We start from the raw sequence: 17,740 nt of genomic DNA, 5'->3' as shown, positions 1-17,740 counted from the left end.
GTATCTTTACTGAAAAGGAGATGTTGTCCAAGAGGGCCAGACACCCGTCGGAGGCCCTTCAAGATCGTGAGGTGGGGACAGGGAGCATACATCATCTTCAGTAATAAGGACTCGTGCACACCGGGACGTATGCTCTGCTTTGGACGTTTTTCAGTCTTTCCAAACCTCAGTTTCCCCTTATAAAGAGGCAGTCTGATGGTGCTGGCATGGGAGATAAATGAGGTCATAGCTCCTGAGGGATCTCTGAGGAAAAGTGCCAGAAGAGCACAGAGGGCGTCTATCTGACACACACAGGCCTTTTTCCTCTCACCCTTGTTGGCTGGCAGTTCTTTCTGGAAAAGTGCCTGGTACCCAGCTCCCTTTCAGCAGGTGTCTTCTTCCATCTCTGAGAAAGAAGCACTCAGCCACCCCTACATTCCTCTCCTCTGTAGCCAGGGCCACCATATCACCCCCATTCTGCCACACTTCCATGACGGGCAAGGTCAGGGCCTCTTCAAGCACCTGAGTAGGCCCATTGACAGGGAAGGCTGTTTTTCTGACTTGACAAAAGCCCCAGACAGCATTCCTCTTCAAGCTGCTGTCCAATTACCAAAGTGCCCTGACCTGTGGGCTGAAAATAGCAAGTGCTAATTTGCATGCTATTTATTTAAGTAGTGAAGCCTCTTGGGCCCTGCTTCTTGCCCTGTAAAAGCCCACTCAAGCCTACACAAAAAACTAGGTACTGCAAAAGGTCGAGCTTCCCCTTGAGGGAGGAAAGAGGGACCCAGGGAGGGAGTCTCCTGCTCTGCTGAATTCTGGCAGCTCAGAAATCCATTTGGGGGTGAGATCCTCAAGCCCTGAATCCTCTTAACAAGGACCAGGAAGCTGAGAACCCTTCCTTGTGGCTAAGCTACTGGCCAAGACTTGTTCACATTATGGCCTGGTCCCCTAGTCTTTTTGGTGGGGCAAGATATAGCTGGAGTCAGGGGAGACTGTTGAGTAGACAGGCTGCCAGTATAAGGGAGAATATGGTCCTGTGGTCTCTGGGTGACTTTATACGCGCATATGAACACACACACACACACACACACACACACACACACACACCCCATGCCTCCAAGTAAACTCCCATCCCTTACCCTTCCTCAGATCCTCCCTCCAGCTCTGACCAGAAAGCCACAAAGAAAAAACAAAACAAAACAAAAAAAACCTTATGGAAAGCCTACAGCTAGATTTGGAGGACAACATCCCCTGCAAATGACATTCTTCTGGCTGACACAGCCATTTTATTCAGGATTCATGCTGGCTGGGGCTAAAGAGAAACCCTCACCATGCTGTAAGTTGTTCCCCAGATGACCCAGCTCTAACACAGCAGTGGGGACAGAACCTCCCGGGATTCTCTCTCTGTGATTGTGGTGACAATGGGAGCCCAGGACAGGGGATAAGTCTAGCATCACTATTTCTGCACTGAGATGGAAGAACATGTTAGAGAGACCATTTGCCTTGTGCTCACTCCTCCAAAGCTGGCAAGTGCATCTTTTTCCCAAGTCTTACCCACCCAGACTCCTTGGAATATGTAATAAAATCTTCTTGTCTCACCACGCTAGGGGTTAGTCCGGAAGACAGGTGCCAGGATCACTGTAGCCTCCCCCTCTCCTCAGCTCTCTAAGTGTGTTTGTAGAACTCAACCATGGCTTATATACCTTTGATATAAGCCCCCTCCCCCAGCCCAGCCTATTCAGGGACAAAGATCCCTAGAACTAGGATTCATTCCTTGGAGCTGCAGCCCCAGGTCAGTGCCACAGGTCAATTACAGGTCTGGGGAAAAGCAGGCTTTAAGGGGAAAACTCAAAGCCCATCAGATCTTAGCCAAGGTTAAAAGGAGGTAGGCTCTCCTAAGTGTCAGTCAGCTGCTCCCTAACATCTGTGAAAGCTGAAGCTAAAGCAGACGCTATGAGGTCTAAGAGGACCTCAGTCCCATGGCACTGTCCATGTGGTTCATAGCCATCTTAGTTCAGTATGCATGAAGTTTAAGTTTGGAAACATTTCACTACTGATTTAGAGTGTGTGTGTGTGTGTGTGTGTGTGTGTGTGTGTGTGTGTGTGTGTGTTTGCGCACTCCCGCACACTCACGCCATGGTCTGTGGGTGCCAAAGAACAATTTTCAGGAGTCTGTTCTCTCATTCTGTGTTGGCCATCCAGGGAATTGAACTTGGCCTAAGCTTGGCAAGAGGCTAAAACCAGACTGCTTGAGCCATCTTGTTGGCCTCCTCGTGGAGCTTTTAAAGGAAGAACTGCAGATCCAATCAGTTTTCTTCTCAAGTGCAATCTTCCTAGCTTGCTTGGTTCACCCCTGGCTGGAGACACAACCATAGAGACTCTTCCATTAAGGCTTGAGGACTGGAGGGAGCAGGGAAAGCAGACTCTACACAGTCAGCCTTCCTAAGGCTGGGACCCTTTAGTACAGTTCCTCATGTTGTAGTGACCTCCAACCATAAAATTATGTTTGTTGCTCTTTTCATAAATACTTTTGCTACTGTTATGAATCGCAATGTAAACATCTGTGCTTCTGATGGTCAACCCTTGTGAAAGGGTCATTGGACCCCAGAGGGGTCGAGACTCACAGGTCGAGAGGAGCTGCCCTATGCAGCACTCTTTTTTCTTTGACTTAAAGGAGGGTGTCACTGCTGGGTCCTGAGGGCAGAAGAGTCCCAAGGTTTGAGCCCTGTTATCCACCCCACCGTTTTTCATTCCCCCTTCCCCGCTCTCCCTCCCTCCCCCCCCCCCCCCCCCCCGTGTTAAAGACAGGTTTCTTGAGATCCTTTTCTACTTAGTCTCCCCTCTGAAAATGCCTCCCGGATGAAGGCGCAGAGCCTAGCTTGGGAACTGTGAACTGCACGTGCCACACTCAACCTGTCCGCACAGCCCCTTCCGCAGCCAGCACACCTCCTGCCTCTGCTGTAGTCCACAGAATTTCAGAAATCTGTTTTCTTCCCACCCCGTAAAGGTATCGGGGAGAGGTCACATCATTTTATCCCACCCCTAGTATAACGGTCCAGAGCCAACCTCAAGCAATATGGAGCCCCCTCTGACCTTCATCTTGTTTCAAGGATGAATGTGTGAATTCAGTACGCTAATTCTGAGTAATTTGTAAAAGCCTAGTATAAGTGGTGGGGAGTGGGCTAGGAAGGATCTCTCTGTGGGGAGGCCCTGCCCAGGCCTCTTCAACCCTACCCATGGGAGCACCACCTCGGCTCCCTGCCCGGGGAGACCTGGAAATGCTTGGCTGCTCACGCCCCCTTCCACCCTAGCAGCGCGAGGCAAGCCGCCCACCAGACTGCTGCTGGCATTCAAGGGGTTAACTCAGGAGCAGCCCAGGTGGAGGTCGAGGCCCTCAACCCCCACTACCTCCACACCTTCCGGCTACAGAGGCCGCAGAGGCCACTGAAATCCTAAAGGCTGCGGTAGCTCTTTGTCTACCTGCTCTGGGCGTTAAAGAGCCCGCTGGCAGCCTGCTTCGCTAGGGCTCGGGACAGAAGTCAGCGACAGAGAAATTGGGTTCTGTCGCTTTAAGTACAGCTGGAGCCGTAAGTACTAGGCCGGCTGTGCAGAAAAAAGGGAGCAGAGGGCCGAGGACCGGTGCGGCGTCCGCCCCTCCGCGTGCTCGGTGGCTCTTACGATTTGGGGTGCCCGCCGCGTGCCAGGTGAAGGCTGTTTCGTGTGCATTTGGTGCTCATCCACTGAATGGCTGACTGAGCCAGGGAAGATGCTTCATCTGCCCCTGCCCAGGTCGGGAAGAACAGCGAATTTCCCCCGCAGGTAAGCCTAGATTCGGTTTAGGGCAGCCCCACGGGCACAGCTCCCTTCTCCTCCACATCTGCATCCCCGGGGCAGTGGTGTGGGGTCTGCAATGAGGAGGACCTTGGCTGGGCTCCTATGCCAGGAGCAAGAAATGCCAGCACCCCAGAGACTCTGCCTCCCCCCTCCCCCCTGCCCCGTTTGGCTTGCTGCTGTTTGGGACTGGGGGTCTGGAGAGGTATGGGAAGAGGATCCTGGAGGGAGAGTCGGGGAGATCTGGACGAATTCAGACAATAGCACAAGTTGATTGAACTCAGAGGTCTGCGATTTGCAGCTTCGGAGGCTGCTGAGGCGGGTCAGGGTCCTCAGGGACCAGGGCGGGTGTCTGGAGAGGGGCCTATAGCTCTGGCCCACTCAGCCAAGGTTATTCCTAACTCTGGACAGTAAATCCGGGAAGAAGGTGGTGAGAGATCTAAAGATAAGACCTAGGGGAAGGGAGGGGCGTTGAATTTGTGACCCTACGGCTGCCTGGATCCCTTGGAGTGGGGTTGTGCCCTGGGAACGGTTAAGAAATGAGAATCCAGTGATTTGAGGAGGCGCGCTGTAAGGTTCAGCCCTTTGCTGTAAGGTGAGGACGAGTGAGAAGCTGAAACCGGGAAGTGAGTGTGACCACAGCTCCACCAGCTTAAGTCCCCGGAGCGAGCATGGGGAGTGCACCAAACTGAGAGAAGTGGCCCTTTACTGCGCCGGTGCTGGGACTTTCTGGGTTTCCTGAGAGCTTATCTTAGGCTATCATCCCCAAATCTACACTGGTTTCCCTCAGACCTGTGTGACTTGGGGGTTTGGGGCGGGTTGACTGAACCATGTGCTAGGTGCAATGGCCACACCTACTGCGCATGCTTCCCTACGCTCCCTTGGGGAGCCCAGACTTGCCCCCTAGATACGTGCTCCTCCTTCCTGGTGTTTCCTTGGAGGGAGCCCCCAAGTCGTAACTCTGCTTCACCCAGCAGGTAGAGGAAGAGCAAAGAACTGGCCAGTGCTTGGGAAGAGAGGCTTGTTTCCTTCTGCAGAACTGTGGAAATTGGTCCCAAACTTTTTGGTCTCTAACCACATAGAACATAGGCTGCAGCCTTGCAAAGCCTGCAGAATGTAGTGACTGGTCAGTGCTTGGGAAGAGAGGCTTGTTTCCTTCTGCAGAACTGTGGAAATTGGTCCCAAACTTTTTGGTCTCTAACCACATAGAACATAGGCTGCAGCCTTGCAAAGCCTGCAGAATGTAGTGACTGGTCAGTGCTTGGGAAGAGAGGCTTGTTTCCTTCTGCAGAACTGTGGAAATTGGTCCCAAACTTTTTGGTCTCTAACCACATAGAACATAGGCTGCAGCCTTGCAAAGCCTGCAGAATGTAGTGACTGGTCAGATTGTTCTCACGACTGGCGAAACTCCGGGGATTCTCTGGGTGAGACCTTTCGGCTAAGCTGTGCACAGTTCAGTGACTCCTGGAGAAGGTGGAAAGAAGGGTGGGTCAAAGCTCTAACATACCGCCACCCTAACTGGACTCTACTTGAGTTCCACATGGGGTGTGCCCTGGAAAAAAATCGTAGCTTTGCCACCTCACTGAGATGTGTTCTTTGCTTCCCCTAAACCTCTGCCAGCCTGAAGATCCTCCAAGGGACTCCCAACATCCATCACTGCGTCTTCCTACACATCCACCCTCTCTAGGTACAAGATTTTTTCTCAGTTGATAGTTTTTCCTGTCCCCTTCTTTGGCCCCATGCCACTGAGGAGAAAAGTCACTCTGTCCCCAGGGAACCTGGCCTTCGTTGAGCTGAGTGCCCTATCCTGGGGCCACAGCTGTTGTGTACCTGGCTCAGTTTCTGGGCAGGTGTGCTGGGGGTTGGAGGTAGAGGCGGGACTTGTCTGCCAAAAAAAAAAAAAAAAAAAAAACGCAGAAAACAGAGGTCTCATTACGACTCCCCAGGGATGGGGCTGTGGTTTCCTCTCCATCCAAGCCCAAGATTTGCAGGCTGAATGTGGATTACCATCCACCAGCACAGAGAGAGGGGATGTTGTAAAGTGTAGGTCTGTCTTGGAATTGCTACACTTCAGTTATAAAGCTTAACTAGCCTGGCTCTAGTCCACAGAGGGGGAGCTTAACCCATCCATGCCTTTGCTCTGAGGACTGGACGGCTAGAAACTTCCTGGAAATTATGTTTAGCTGAAGCCAGTAGGGGATCAAAGAGATGTTTTCCCTGTGTGCTCCAGCTCCCCTCAAGGGGAGATAGCACGGCGGAGGATTCAGGAGAATGACTTAATTGGCCCTCACAAGCTTCATGACCAGCTTTTGATCCACCCTTAGCCCCCTGCCTCCTTGCCCTAGAGCAGATGCCCGGGATAACTGCCTTTGCCCTGGAAGGATGTGTCTACAGTGTCCAGCAGACCCCAAACAATAGGATCCCCTGGAGAGAACTATTTCCCCTCCTCTTCCTCCTCCTCCTCCTCCTCCTCCTCCTCCTCCTCCTCCTCCTCCTCTTTCTCTTCCTCCTCCTCCTCCTCTTCCTCCTCCCTTCCTCCCTGTCATTCAAATAGGAAATCTGAAGTACAAGCATGTAGCCAGCTCCTTCTGCCCCCCCCCACACACACACACACATTCCTTCCTAGAAAGGGCCCTTAGGTATAACCCGGGAATAGGTGTGAATAATACCTGTTTACTGCATGTGCCTCACACAACCCACAGAGCCACGGGGCAAGTCCTTGGGACAGAGTTTTGGCTTGGCACAAATGCAGTCTCTGTGAGAGGACAGATGCCTGTGAGGGACCACAAAGCCAACGAGCTGCTTCTCGTTAAGGGGTTTATGAGGCTAGACATGCACACCCCAGGCAAACCTCATTCACTGGCTTAACCTCCTCCTGCAAGGCCTCTGCCCTGGCTTAGAAGGGAGGGCTGAATGCAGTAGCAGACTGAGGAGGAGTCTCCTTTCCTCACTATTGCCTTGTGCTCTAAAACCCTGCCAAGGCTAATGGCATTATGGACACCCATTTCATCTTCTTGGTCATGTGGGATATATATATATATATATATATATATATATATATATATATATAAAATCATCTTATATATGTATATATAAAATCGTCTCATCTCACAAATGAAAAAAGGAGATTGAAGGTCAGTAGATATGTCCAAGATCACAGTGAAGGGATTGTCATCTCACCTAGGTCTGTCTTGACTCGAAGCAACTCTAACTACCATGATTAGTGGAGACCGTTCTCACCGGCACTAATCCAGGCCCCTGGAGATGCTAAATGCTGAAAGTTCTGAGTTGAGGCTGATTGGAGGCCTCAGCCAAGGCTTTGGGCTAGCCTCAGACTCTGGTGGGAATGTGGAAGGGACATTTGTATACTTGAAGTCACCTGACCTGGTTTGTAAGTCACTGTACTGCTGACTGGCTTTGTGACGGGGCACAGGTTGCTTAGGCTTGCTTCAATTTTTTTCTGTGAAATGGGCTTAAGTCTTACCTCCCTGGGGTGCAGAGAGGACAGTGAGGTAGTGTGGAAAGCAGAGCGCTCTCAACACTAGGGTACACAGGCCAAGTATGGACCAGTGAGGACCCTCCCACCCACGAGAGACCCCAGCTCTTCAGATTGTGTTTCTTCCTTTTCTTTCTTTCTTTTTTATTTTTTTTCCCCTTTGGTTGTTGCTGTTTTTGTGTTTTGAGACATGTTTCTCTGTGTAGCTCTGGCTGTCCTAGAACTCACTCTGTAGAGCAGGCTGGCCTCTAACTCACAGAGTTCCATCTGCCTCTGCCCCCTGAGTGCTGGGATTAAAGGTGTACACCACCCGTGCTGTTTCTTCCATTTTACCCATCCCTTTCCAGGTTCTAAGGATGGAGCCCATCAGTACAGTAGTCCAAACAGCTTCTAGACTTAGAATCTTTGATTTTCCCTTAAGTTCTTAATTGTCTACCTTTAGGTTTTTATTAGTCTAAGTTCTGATATTATAGTCTAAGTTAATGGTAGTATGTTTACATTTTAATGGCAACTTACATTAATATAGATCTTAAAACTTGATCTGTTTTTCAAGCAGAAATATTCATTCAGCATTTATTAAATGTGATAGCTCTGTGCCAACTACTGTGCTGGTGCCAGAGAAACAGCTGAATCCCAGAGACCTGAGATTTAAGTTATCCAGCCATTCACTTATTCTACAGACCCAAGTGAGCCCTTCAGATGTCAGGCATGATAGTGGAATCTAATGCTGTACAGCAAGGCAGGCATAGACTCCCGCATTTCAGAAGCTTGTAGTTGTGCAATGAAAACTGAGACGTTAATAGATACAGACCAGAGAGATGGCTCGGTGGGTAAAACCGCTTGTAATGCAGGTCCGATTCCTGGATCCGAGCATGGAAGGAAAGAATCAGCTTCCAGAAGTTGTCCTGACCTGCACTTGCACTGTACGGTAGGCGTTCACCTGACATGCACATATCAGCACTCCCATGTATCATACATACATATGCATGCAATAATAAATAAACATGTAAAAGTCAATGCATCCACATTTTAGACTGTGCAAGCCAGGCAGTGGTGGCGCACGCCTTTAATCCCAGCACTTGGGAGGCAGAGGCAGGTGGATTTCTGAGTTTGAGGCCAGCCTGGTCTACAGAGTGAGTTCTAGGACAGCCAGGACTACACAGAGAAACCCTGTCTCGAAAAACAAAAAAACAAACAAACAAACAAAAAATAGACTATGAGAAATGTAAGTGAGAGTAGCCGAAGGATGCAGGCTGGTGAGGGCGTGTGGAAGGCACACAGGAAGTGGCCATCTTTGGAGGCACCATCCATCCTTGGAATGGCTATGAATGACTTCATAGGGGAGGTGGCATTATAACTGCACCTGGAAGAGAGAAATAAGACTTTTCTAGAGAGACATAACATGAATTTATTTTTGGAAGAGGAAAGGGTTATGAGGGGGTGTCATCTTCCACACTGTCTGCCTGGGTCCTCTGTCAGTGTCACTTCGTTAGCCGGACACATTCAACCTCCGAGGCAGAATCCTTTGAGACTGGTGTCTAATTTTTTTTTTCCTACCCAATCTGAAGAGCTCTGAGCATGATGTGACACAAGACATCTGGAAGCTTCACATAATGCCTCTGGCTTGTTCTTTTGGGGCCTAGAGACCAGTGTCATCTCTAGTTAAGTTCAGGGACTAGTAAACTGCCCTTGCCCCTGACATTAAAGCACAGTCAGATAATTCTAACTTCAGGGATTTCCTGGAAATGCTCAGCTTTGTGTGACGCTTTAAACCGTCAAAGGCTCCTGATAACTTGGTTCATCTCTGAGAAAGAAAAAGGAGATTTTGAGATATGATCTCACTCTATAGGCCCAGGCTGGCCTCAAATTCACCATCTCCCTGCGTCAGCTGGGATTACTGGCGAGTGCCAATAAACCTGGCTAGGGAAGAAATACTGAAAAGGAAAGAACAACAAAATTCTTTGTCTCCCTTTCCCTCCTTGTGTGCATATGCACAGGAATATAACAACAGCCTGGTCACTAGGGTCTTTATTAAATGTTGAGCTCAGTCAAGAAATGACCAATGCGCCGGGCGGTAGTGGCGCACGCCTTTAATCCCAGCACTTGGGAGGCAGAGGCAGGTGGATTTCTGAGTTCGAGGCCAGCCTGGTCTACAGAGTGAGTTCCAGGACAGCCAGGGCTACATGGAGAAACTCTGTCTCAAAAAACCAAAAAAAAAAAAAAAAAAAAAAAAAAAGAAATGACCAATGCAACCCATGGGCAGACAAAAAGCATTATGAACTCCATTTATAACGAATATACTATGTATGATTAACCCACAAACTACCTTTCCTACTTAGTGTATTTCTGCTGATGCCATTTGCATGGTAGTGGTTGGTGAGCGAAACAAAGGGAACAGGGGGAGGTGTCCCTCCACCTGCAATTTGCTGGGGACTGAGCCAGGTGCTTTATGAGCTTGTTTACTTCTGGAAACTGCCAGAGAGACTGATCCTGATATGACCGTTATTGTTCTCCAAGTATGTGTTGAGGAAGGGAAGGCATTTGCCTCCTGTCGGCCTGTAAGGAGTAGAGTAGAAATTCAAATCTAACTCTGACTGGTCCCACGAGCGTTCCTCTCTGTGATATGTAAGAGTGAGGGCTTGCAGCATAAGTCAGATCCCTTTGGAGATAGTCACTCTCTATTAAAAAAAAGAACTGCTAATGAGATTCCCCAACCTCCTGAGAAGTTGCGCTCCAACAAGCCTATTTATATCTGATTTTCCACATTGGCTCTTGACATGGTGCTAGTTTGTCCAGTCATAGCTCGTAGGGTCTGAGGACCTTTATTCACGTGACATAGGTGCGTTATTTACTAGTGGTCTTTCGCTGAGGACAGAAAAACACAGATAGGAGACATTGTAAGAGCTCGTGTACCACGCCAGCTTTCAATGCCTGTTTAACCTGCTTTGGGTCACATTTGGATCATGTATTACTCACTTTCCGTTGCTGTGATAAAACACCATGACCAATGCAACATAGAAAAGAAAGAGTTTATTTGTGCTTTCAGAGGGATAAAAGTCTATCGTGACAGATGAGTGTACGGTTGTGGAGGAAGGGTCTGTCATGACAGGCAGGCATGAGCAAGCAGCAGGCATGGCAGCAGGATCAGGCACCTGAGAGCTCACATCCTCAAACACAAGCAGATGCAGAGGAAAAACTGGAAGCGGCACCAGGCCTTTAATTTCAAAGTCCCTCTCCAGCAAGGCTGCACCATCTGAACCTCCCCAAACATCAACACGTCATGGGGACCAAGTACTCAAATGCATGGGACTATCAGAGTACCAGAGACTATCAGACCACCATAGATCTCCTCAGATTGAGCCAAATCCTGTCTGCTGAAGGATGACAGGTCCACAAGATAGAAGAAAACTCACCAGCGAGCGGTTATTTATGACCTACCCCATGTCAAGAATTGTTTAATCACTACAGAGGAAATGAGAGTTCACCTATTTATTCAGATCCTCACTAGAATGAAATTAACCTGTAAGGGATTTAAGTGCTGACTCCTGACATCTGGAGGCAAGCAAGTCAGAGGTATGAAGGGACATTTATGCCCAGGCTAAGGAGCAGAATATTAGGGGAGCAACAAGTGTTCAAAGACAGCAGAGAAGTCTGTAGAGAATGTTCTGGAATAGGGAAGTTTCTGGCATAAAAGAGGGAGGGAGAACCCTGGGTTCCAGACACACCTTAAAGAGAGTTTATGGGACATTGGGTCCAATAGGCGCTGTGTGAAGAACTGGTATCATAAAGCCCTTCCCACTGTTGAATTCTCCTGTCTTCCCATTCTTGAGACTCTGTGGCAGTGGGCCCAGAGCTCTGTGCTCTTATAAACACACAGGCTTTCTGTGTGAGAAAGTGACTTTTCAGGCTTGGGACATTTCCCCACGATATTTTAAATGCTTTAAAAATACTATACTAGATGGTCAGGTTTTGATCCTGGTGATCTGCACACTGTATGATTTTTTTTTTTTTTTTTCAAGTAGGGTTTTAACAGCTTTAAAACTGAAGGTTTGGAGTTAGTGCTTAGTGATCAGCCCTTACCTAACATGAAGGGCCCTGGGCTCAATCCCCACCATACAAAAAGTGACAGTATTTTACCAATGGGCCCTTAAGGCAAAAACATACTTGGGATTTACTGGAGGAGGCATCCTGGGTTTCTGAACTCTTTTGCCTGGCTCAGTAGCCTAGATGGCAGCAGTGTTCCCCGGGGTACACATTCTAGCCCTTGCTCTACCACCTCTTGCTCCTGTGTGGAAAAGGCTCCCTCTTGAAACCCTGTTTCATAGATACAGCTCATGAATTCTAGGTTATTATCCTTGCAGTTCCAATGGTGAGTAGAGCCCACAAAGGCCCGGTTCTCAGCAGTCAGGATGCAATTTACAACGATTGCCTTTGAGCTGACATGAGCAGCATGTTAATTCATTAATTTTCCTCAAGTTGTCATTAAGAATTCTCCTCCACTCTTAGAAATTAAATATGGAGGAGTTACAGTAATTGCACCTGTTTTTATTCCCCACATTATTGATAGAAATTGCTTTCAACCTATATAGATGATCTTTGTGTTTGCCATTGTACCCCAGGTGGTTTCTATTCCGAGGGCCTTATAGGAAATCCCAGGCAAAACTGGTCTGCAGGGAGCGCCAGCATGTGGCTTTATGGATTCTGCTCCTCCCTTCAGTTGTCACACCAAAGAACCTAGAAGCTTCCATCAAACTCTACTCCTGACCTCGAAACCCCAGGGCATGAAAGAGACCAAGCCTTCTGCTTGAGAAACTTCCCATGAGCCCCTGCAGGAGGGAGGGTATCATTGCTTATTCATGCACAACTGCTATGAGAGCTCTCAGGCTCTGAGACACTAATTCTGGGAATCTGCACAGAGCTAATCATTACAGAAGTAGCTCAGATTCCCCAGAGTGTCCAACCTCTGGGGAAGTGTTGCTGCTGCTCCAGAGAAGCAGTGAGCCCAGAGCAGCCCAAAAGAAGTCCTCGGTTTGGTGTCTGGGTTTCAAGTACCAATCCGCTCTGGCAAACCTTGATTTCACTGTCTTTGTGTTATAAATTCAGGCTAGCTAATTCTAATGCAGAACACTTCTGCCAGTAAAATAATACATCCAAATACAATGACACTGGTCATGACTTCAGCCAAAGATTCAAGAATAATCAGAATATTTATTTCTGTCGGCCTCACATCTTTAGCCACACCTCTGACCTTTACATTTAGCAGAGAAATTCAGAGGTAAGGCAGGGGGAAATATATTGAAAGCAATAGAGGGTGAAATGGGAGCCATGGATGTCACTTTTACCTTCCTGAAATGTTTCTCTGCATGTCCAGGCAGGTAGCATACCCCTGTAATCCTAGCACACTGGAGGGGGGTGGGGGGGGAGCAGGACGGGGCAGAAGGATCAGGAGTTCAAACCTAGCCTAAGCTATATAAGACCCTATAAAAAAGAGAGAGAGAGAGAGAGAGAGAGAGAGAGAGAGAGAGAGAGAGAGAGAGAGAGAGTTAAAAATAAAGTTTTGGGGCTTTTGGTGTTTTTTGTTTCATTTTGTTTTGTTTTTAATGAAGAGGAGGAAGAGCAGAAATGGCTTGAGCATCAGATGTGGCAGAGTCCCCTGCACACACCCGATTGCTCCTCTGTTTACTCCAGCTGAGCATCTGCACAGGAAGCAGGAGGCTGCACTGGTGTGCCTGCATCTCTGCTCCTGCCATCACGATGACTCCTTCCCAAGATTTGGATGCATTTCCAAGTCTGTTTATGCCCACATGAAGAATTTAATTTAATTATTACTACAAAGAAAGTCACCTCTTCTCAGAACTATTTTGGGATCCACAGAAACGATGAAAAAGGCAAATTGCTAAGAAAACCTGATGTGGGGGGGCGGTGATAAAAAAAATCTTAAAGTTTAGAGGAGATTTTAAAAGTTCTGGAAAAGCTGCTGCTCTCATATTGTCTTGCATCATTAAAATCCTGTCCCATTTTAAAGCTGACGGTGGTGGGTACAGAGCATGGTGGATCTGGGCACGAGGAGCTGAGTTGGAACGGCTGGAGAAACAAACCCCTGTGGGTTCTAGGATTCTGAGCTGCAAGCACTGAGGTTCGCCGGCGCCTTTCTGTGTAATTTGCTGTACAAGGGCTTGCGGCTGTGAGGATTTCACACATAATGAGTGCCAGGGGCTCTTCCCTGGGAAGGACCTTTCTACATTTCAAATGCAGAAGACAGGCTGTCTGTACCAGATGAGTTGCTGTGTGTGTTGTGGGAAACCCCTCCAACCCAGAGTGCTCCAGGAGGAGGGGAGGAAGGAATAGCAGGTGGACCCTGCCAACCAAAGCAGGGTTTTACACACTGAGGTTTTCTGCTCAACACAAGAGGTAAAGAGTTGCTCCTCTTACTGTGAGACTGGAAAAGTACAGGGTTAGGTCTTTGCTCTGGCTTATTTCTCTTCAGCTCCGCAAGTGGGACCAGGGGACGTATTTTTAGTGTGTTCATTTTCAAATTCTTGGCAGTGATAATTGCAGTTTGATATTTACACACCCCTGACACTTGGCTGATGTCCAGAACCACCTCCAAGGAGAGCTCCACCAGGACTTTGCTCTCCCAATTCTCAGAAAGGCGAGCAGAGATGTTTAGAGTAGAGTGCCGAGGGAAGGCAAGGTGGAAAGGATCCGAGCCAGCATCCACCCTGCACCAGAACCTCATAGACAGACAAACAGGATGTGTTTTGTTACTGTTGTTTTTGTTGTTGTTGCTGCCAATGGCAAGGAGTCTTCTCCAGAAACAAAACCAGTTTGATTTTGATTAACTTTCTCTTCTTTTAATTTCAGTCTTCCTTCCTCCGACTTCTTTAAAGATTATGCCAAAAAGCTCAACCTGATCTCGAAGCCTCGGGACAGATTTCATTCATAGATGCCCAAGAAAAGCTTGTTAATACTAAAGTAATTTCCTCGCCATTCATTTCCTGTGTTCTCAAACTTGTTATTTTTTATCCTAAGATATGTATCTTTAGATAACTAAAACTGATCTTACTCTTGATCTGAGGAGGTAATATAGGAGTCAGCTTTTGTTTGTTTGTTTGAGATGAGGAATCTCACTATTATAACTCAGGGTGGCCTTCAACTTGTGATCCTCCTGCTTTAGGCTCCAGAGTGTTAGGATTACAGGCATGTGCACTAGCTCTGGCTTTCTGGAGACATTCTGCAAGAAAGCATCATCCAGTGACCTCTCAGAGAAGCAGGGAAGGAGCAGACAGACGTCTTGTTAAGTATCTAGCTAGCCAGTGTCTTCTATCCAGCCCATATTGGAGGACACTTTTGGTGCTGAAGTGAGGGTGTTAAAACACCCAGAGCTCTCTCTAATACTAACCTTTACTACTGGTTGGTTCCATGAGCCAAAGCTTCCAGCCTCAAGTTTTCCCTGGTGTGGGGGCTTCCCTGCTAGGAGGTAAGAGTTTGGAGAGATTGCATCTCATTTGACTAGAAAGTACATCAGTAAGGACTTTTGTGGAGTATACGAGGCCAACACCGCTTCAAAAATGCTTAGGTAGTCATATCTGTAGGGCACTTCAGGACTTCAGAAGTGATCCTATGAACCTATATAGAATGTCTGCTTTTCAGAATTGTTTGGTGATTCTGGCATGTGTGGGTGAGAGTTTAAGAAGTTTAAGTCTTTTCAATTTGCTATTCTTCTCTTCCCTGTTCATTCTTTGAGTGTGCGGCATGTTTTGCCTGAGGCATAAACATGCCTTTTCCCTCCCTGAACACCTGGTTTCTTTGTCCGTTCCTTACATCATTCACTTATTACTTAAGGATTAAGACCCCATCCCCTTTTGTTTCCTTTCCTCTCATTGAAAGCTTTGTAGGTGAGAGATGTGCTTACTTTCACATGCATGGAAAGCCTTCCAGTGAAAAGGAAGGTCTTTCACAATGCATTAGTGGGGCTTTTGCTCCAACACCGACCTTTGACCCCCGTACACAATGTGGCATTCAGCTGTCCTGTTCTCTCAAGTGAAAACCTTCAGAGCCCTCAACAAAGATATTTCACCGAGAGTAAGCAGTGCATGAACTAAATGACTTAAGATAAGAAGGCGGTTTGGTTTTGAAATAAAGATGAAGGCCAGGGGTCTATAAAAATTACAATGCCCTCTAGGGCCAGATTGCTGGTCTTTCCTTTCCCTCTGCCCCACCCCACCCCCCATAGCGGGGTGGGAGACTCAGCTTCCTTGGATTACAGAGACAAGTGAACTTTCTCTTCCATGGAATTTCTTAATGGATTCCTTTGGACAAACCTGCCCAGTGTTCCTTGGTGGGATGGATAACTGAAAAGGAGGGATCTTAGTGGGGGAGGGGAGCTGTTGAGAATGCTCCAGTCTAGAGGGCTTTTCGAGGAGCGCATTCAAAATCCTTAGCAAGCATCCTAGGCTGTGGCACAGAGAAACAAAGACTTCCCTTACCTTAGGTAAGGTGTTAGGAAGATAACTGGTCACGGCTTAGTCTTTGTTTTGTTTCCTTACTGCTCTAGAAGTGTAAGAGAAATTTAGGCTTATGAAAAGCTTTGGGTACTTAACTGGAAGGTTGGGTGAGGACAGGGAGGCAGAGAGGAGAGGTAGGGAAAAGGCATAGTTTGGGTTACACACACTTTGAAAAAAAAAAAAAAAAACCCATCTCTGAGGATTGTGTTCTGGGTATTTGCGTCTGCCAGTTTCGCAGAGACATCCAGATTTCCGTGGTGTGAGGACTCTGTTCTTTCACTGTGTCTACCTCACAGTGGTAACTTGCAAATTTTTCCCCCATGAAGCTTTATTTTTGGAGACCACTGTAATTTACATGCTGGGACCTATTATTAACTGCTAGTTTTATGCTGTTATTGGAAATCTTTACATTAGGAAAGAATGTATGGGCTGTGCTTTGGGTGAAGGGAGGCTCAAATTAAAGGTTACCTTGTACAGTCGGACAGATCTGTCTAGGATGTGAGAATGGATTAGAAACCATTTGCTTCCCCAGCTGAAGAAAACCCTGCTGATCCCTCATGACTCTCTTCCCAGAGGAGAAGCACCATGTGTCTAAGGAAAAGTACCTATTTCGGGGAGGGGGGGCGGGAGGCAGGAAGATCACGTAATAGTTTTTAAATAGTCTGTTTCTGAGCCAGTGGCACATAAATACTGCCCCCCTGTAAGGGCTACATTGCATATTTTATAAATGTAAAAAGCAGAAGCAGTTGTGCTATATTAAATTTCAGCCCATAATTGAGCAACTAGAGAAGCTTCTATTTAATTAAATCCCACTATCCAGTGTATGGCAAGAAAATTTAGTGACCTTCTGTTTGGCTACTGTCTGGGGCTGACGAGTGGTCAGAGTATGTCTTTCAGACACCCTTCTTAGAGACAAGGCTTGGGCAATGTGCTAACTCAGCAGAGCATCTGTAGTGAGTCCTTCAAAATGGCAGCTTTCTGTGGGCAGCAGAAATGCTTCCCCCAGAAATGGCGAGGCTTCGGGAGAACCTCTTCCTAAGAGGTTCTTTTAGTAGGTCAAGTAATTCACAATTACAGCAGATCCACCTTTCACCGTGCCGTTTTTAACCTGTTCTGAGCCACTGCGTAGGAAGACTTTTCAGAAATACACTGGAGGCTTCATGAAGGGTTGGCTTCTATTTAGCAAATAAATATATGGGGTTATTTATTTACTGATTCATTGGGTTTTGAAGACAGTGTTCTCTGTGTAGCCCTGGCTGTCCTGGAACTCACTCTAGACCAGGCTGGCCTTGAAGGCAGAGATCCTCCTGCCTCTGCCTCAGGAGTGCTGTGATTAAAGTCTGGCACCACCACTTTCACCTTAGAAGGGGTGATTAGATTCGATTATTGTCAGTCTAAAGAGGACACTAAGAAGGAGCTGGGCTGACTTTCCAAGTACAGAAGGGTTAAAACATTAGGCAGAATTAGAGTAGGTGACTATCCAAAACTATTACTTATAATAAAATGAAGAAAACAATTAGCAAATATTGGGTTTTTTGAACTGCCTTCTTTTCTGATACATACACTGTAGTTGCCATGTCTGTTTGGGAGAAGATATTTTTATATGGACACTGTGATTTGGAATCAATAACTGGCATATATTGACCCAACCCTTATCCCATACTCCTTGTAGGAAGCTACTCTTCTATCATGGCTGCCAGTGGAGTGGGAGAGACTCTTGGCAGAACAGATGGAAGTTGAGCTGGGTATGATAGTGCATATCTGAGCCCTAGGACTTGGGAAACCAAGGCAGGAAGAGTCTGAGTTCAAGTTCTATGTATGGGATACACCCATAGTGAGTAAAAAGTAAAAAGCGATGGTTTCTTTTCTTTCTTTCTTTCTTTCTTTCTTTCTTTTTTTTTTTTTTTTTTTTTTTTTTTTAACTATA

At 47.3% G+C, this 17,740-nt stretch overlaps 1 protein-coding gene across 4 annotated transcripts in view; it reads left to right on the top strand.

Annotated features, from left to right (window-relative positions):
- Window positions 1–17,740, top strand: part of Nav1 (neuron navigator 1) — a 246,086-nt gene that overhangs the window by 169,153 nt on the left and 59,193 nt on the right. Inside the window, exon 1 of one of the 4 annotated variants that reach the window (XM_034513257.3) lies at window positions 3,579–3,798. The exons of the other annotated variants lie outside the window; for them this stretch is intronic. Within the exon in view, the coding sequence (XP_034369148.1) occupies window positions 3,746–3,798 (53 nt within the window). The 5' untranslated portion in view covers window positions 3,579–3,745. Of the gene's footprint in view, window positions 1–3,578; window positions 3,799–17,740 lie in introns of those variants that run through there. 4 annotated transcript variants of the gene reach the window in all.

This window comes from Arvicanthis niloticus, chromosome 10 (genome assembly GCF_011762505.2).
Source record: "Arvicanthis niloticus isolate mArvNil1 chromosome 10, mArvNil1.pat.X, whole genome shotgun sequence".
In the NCBI taxonomy this organism is placed as follows: Eukaryota; Metazoa; Chordata; class Mammalia; order Rodentia; family Muridae; genus Arvicanthis; species Arvicanthis niloticus.
The sequence above is the reverse complement of the archived record's forward strand: the minus strand, read 5'-3'. Positions and strand labels throughout refer to the sequence as shown.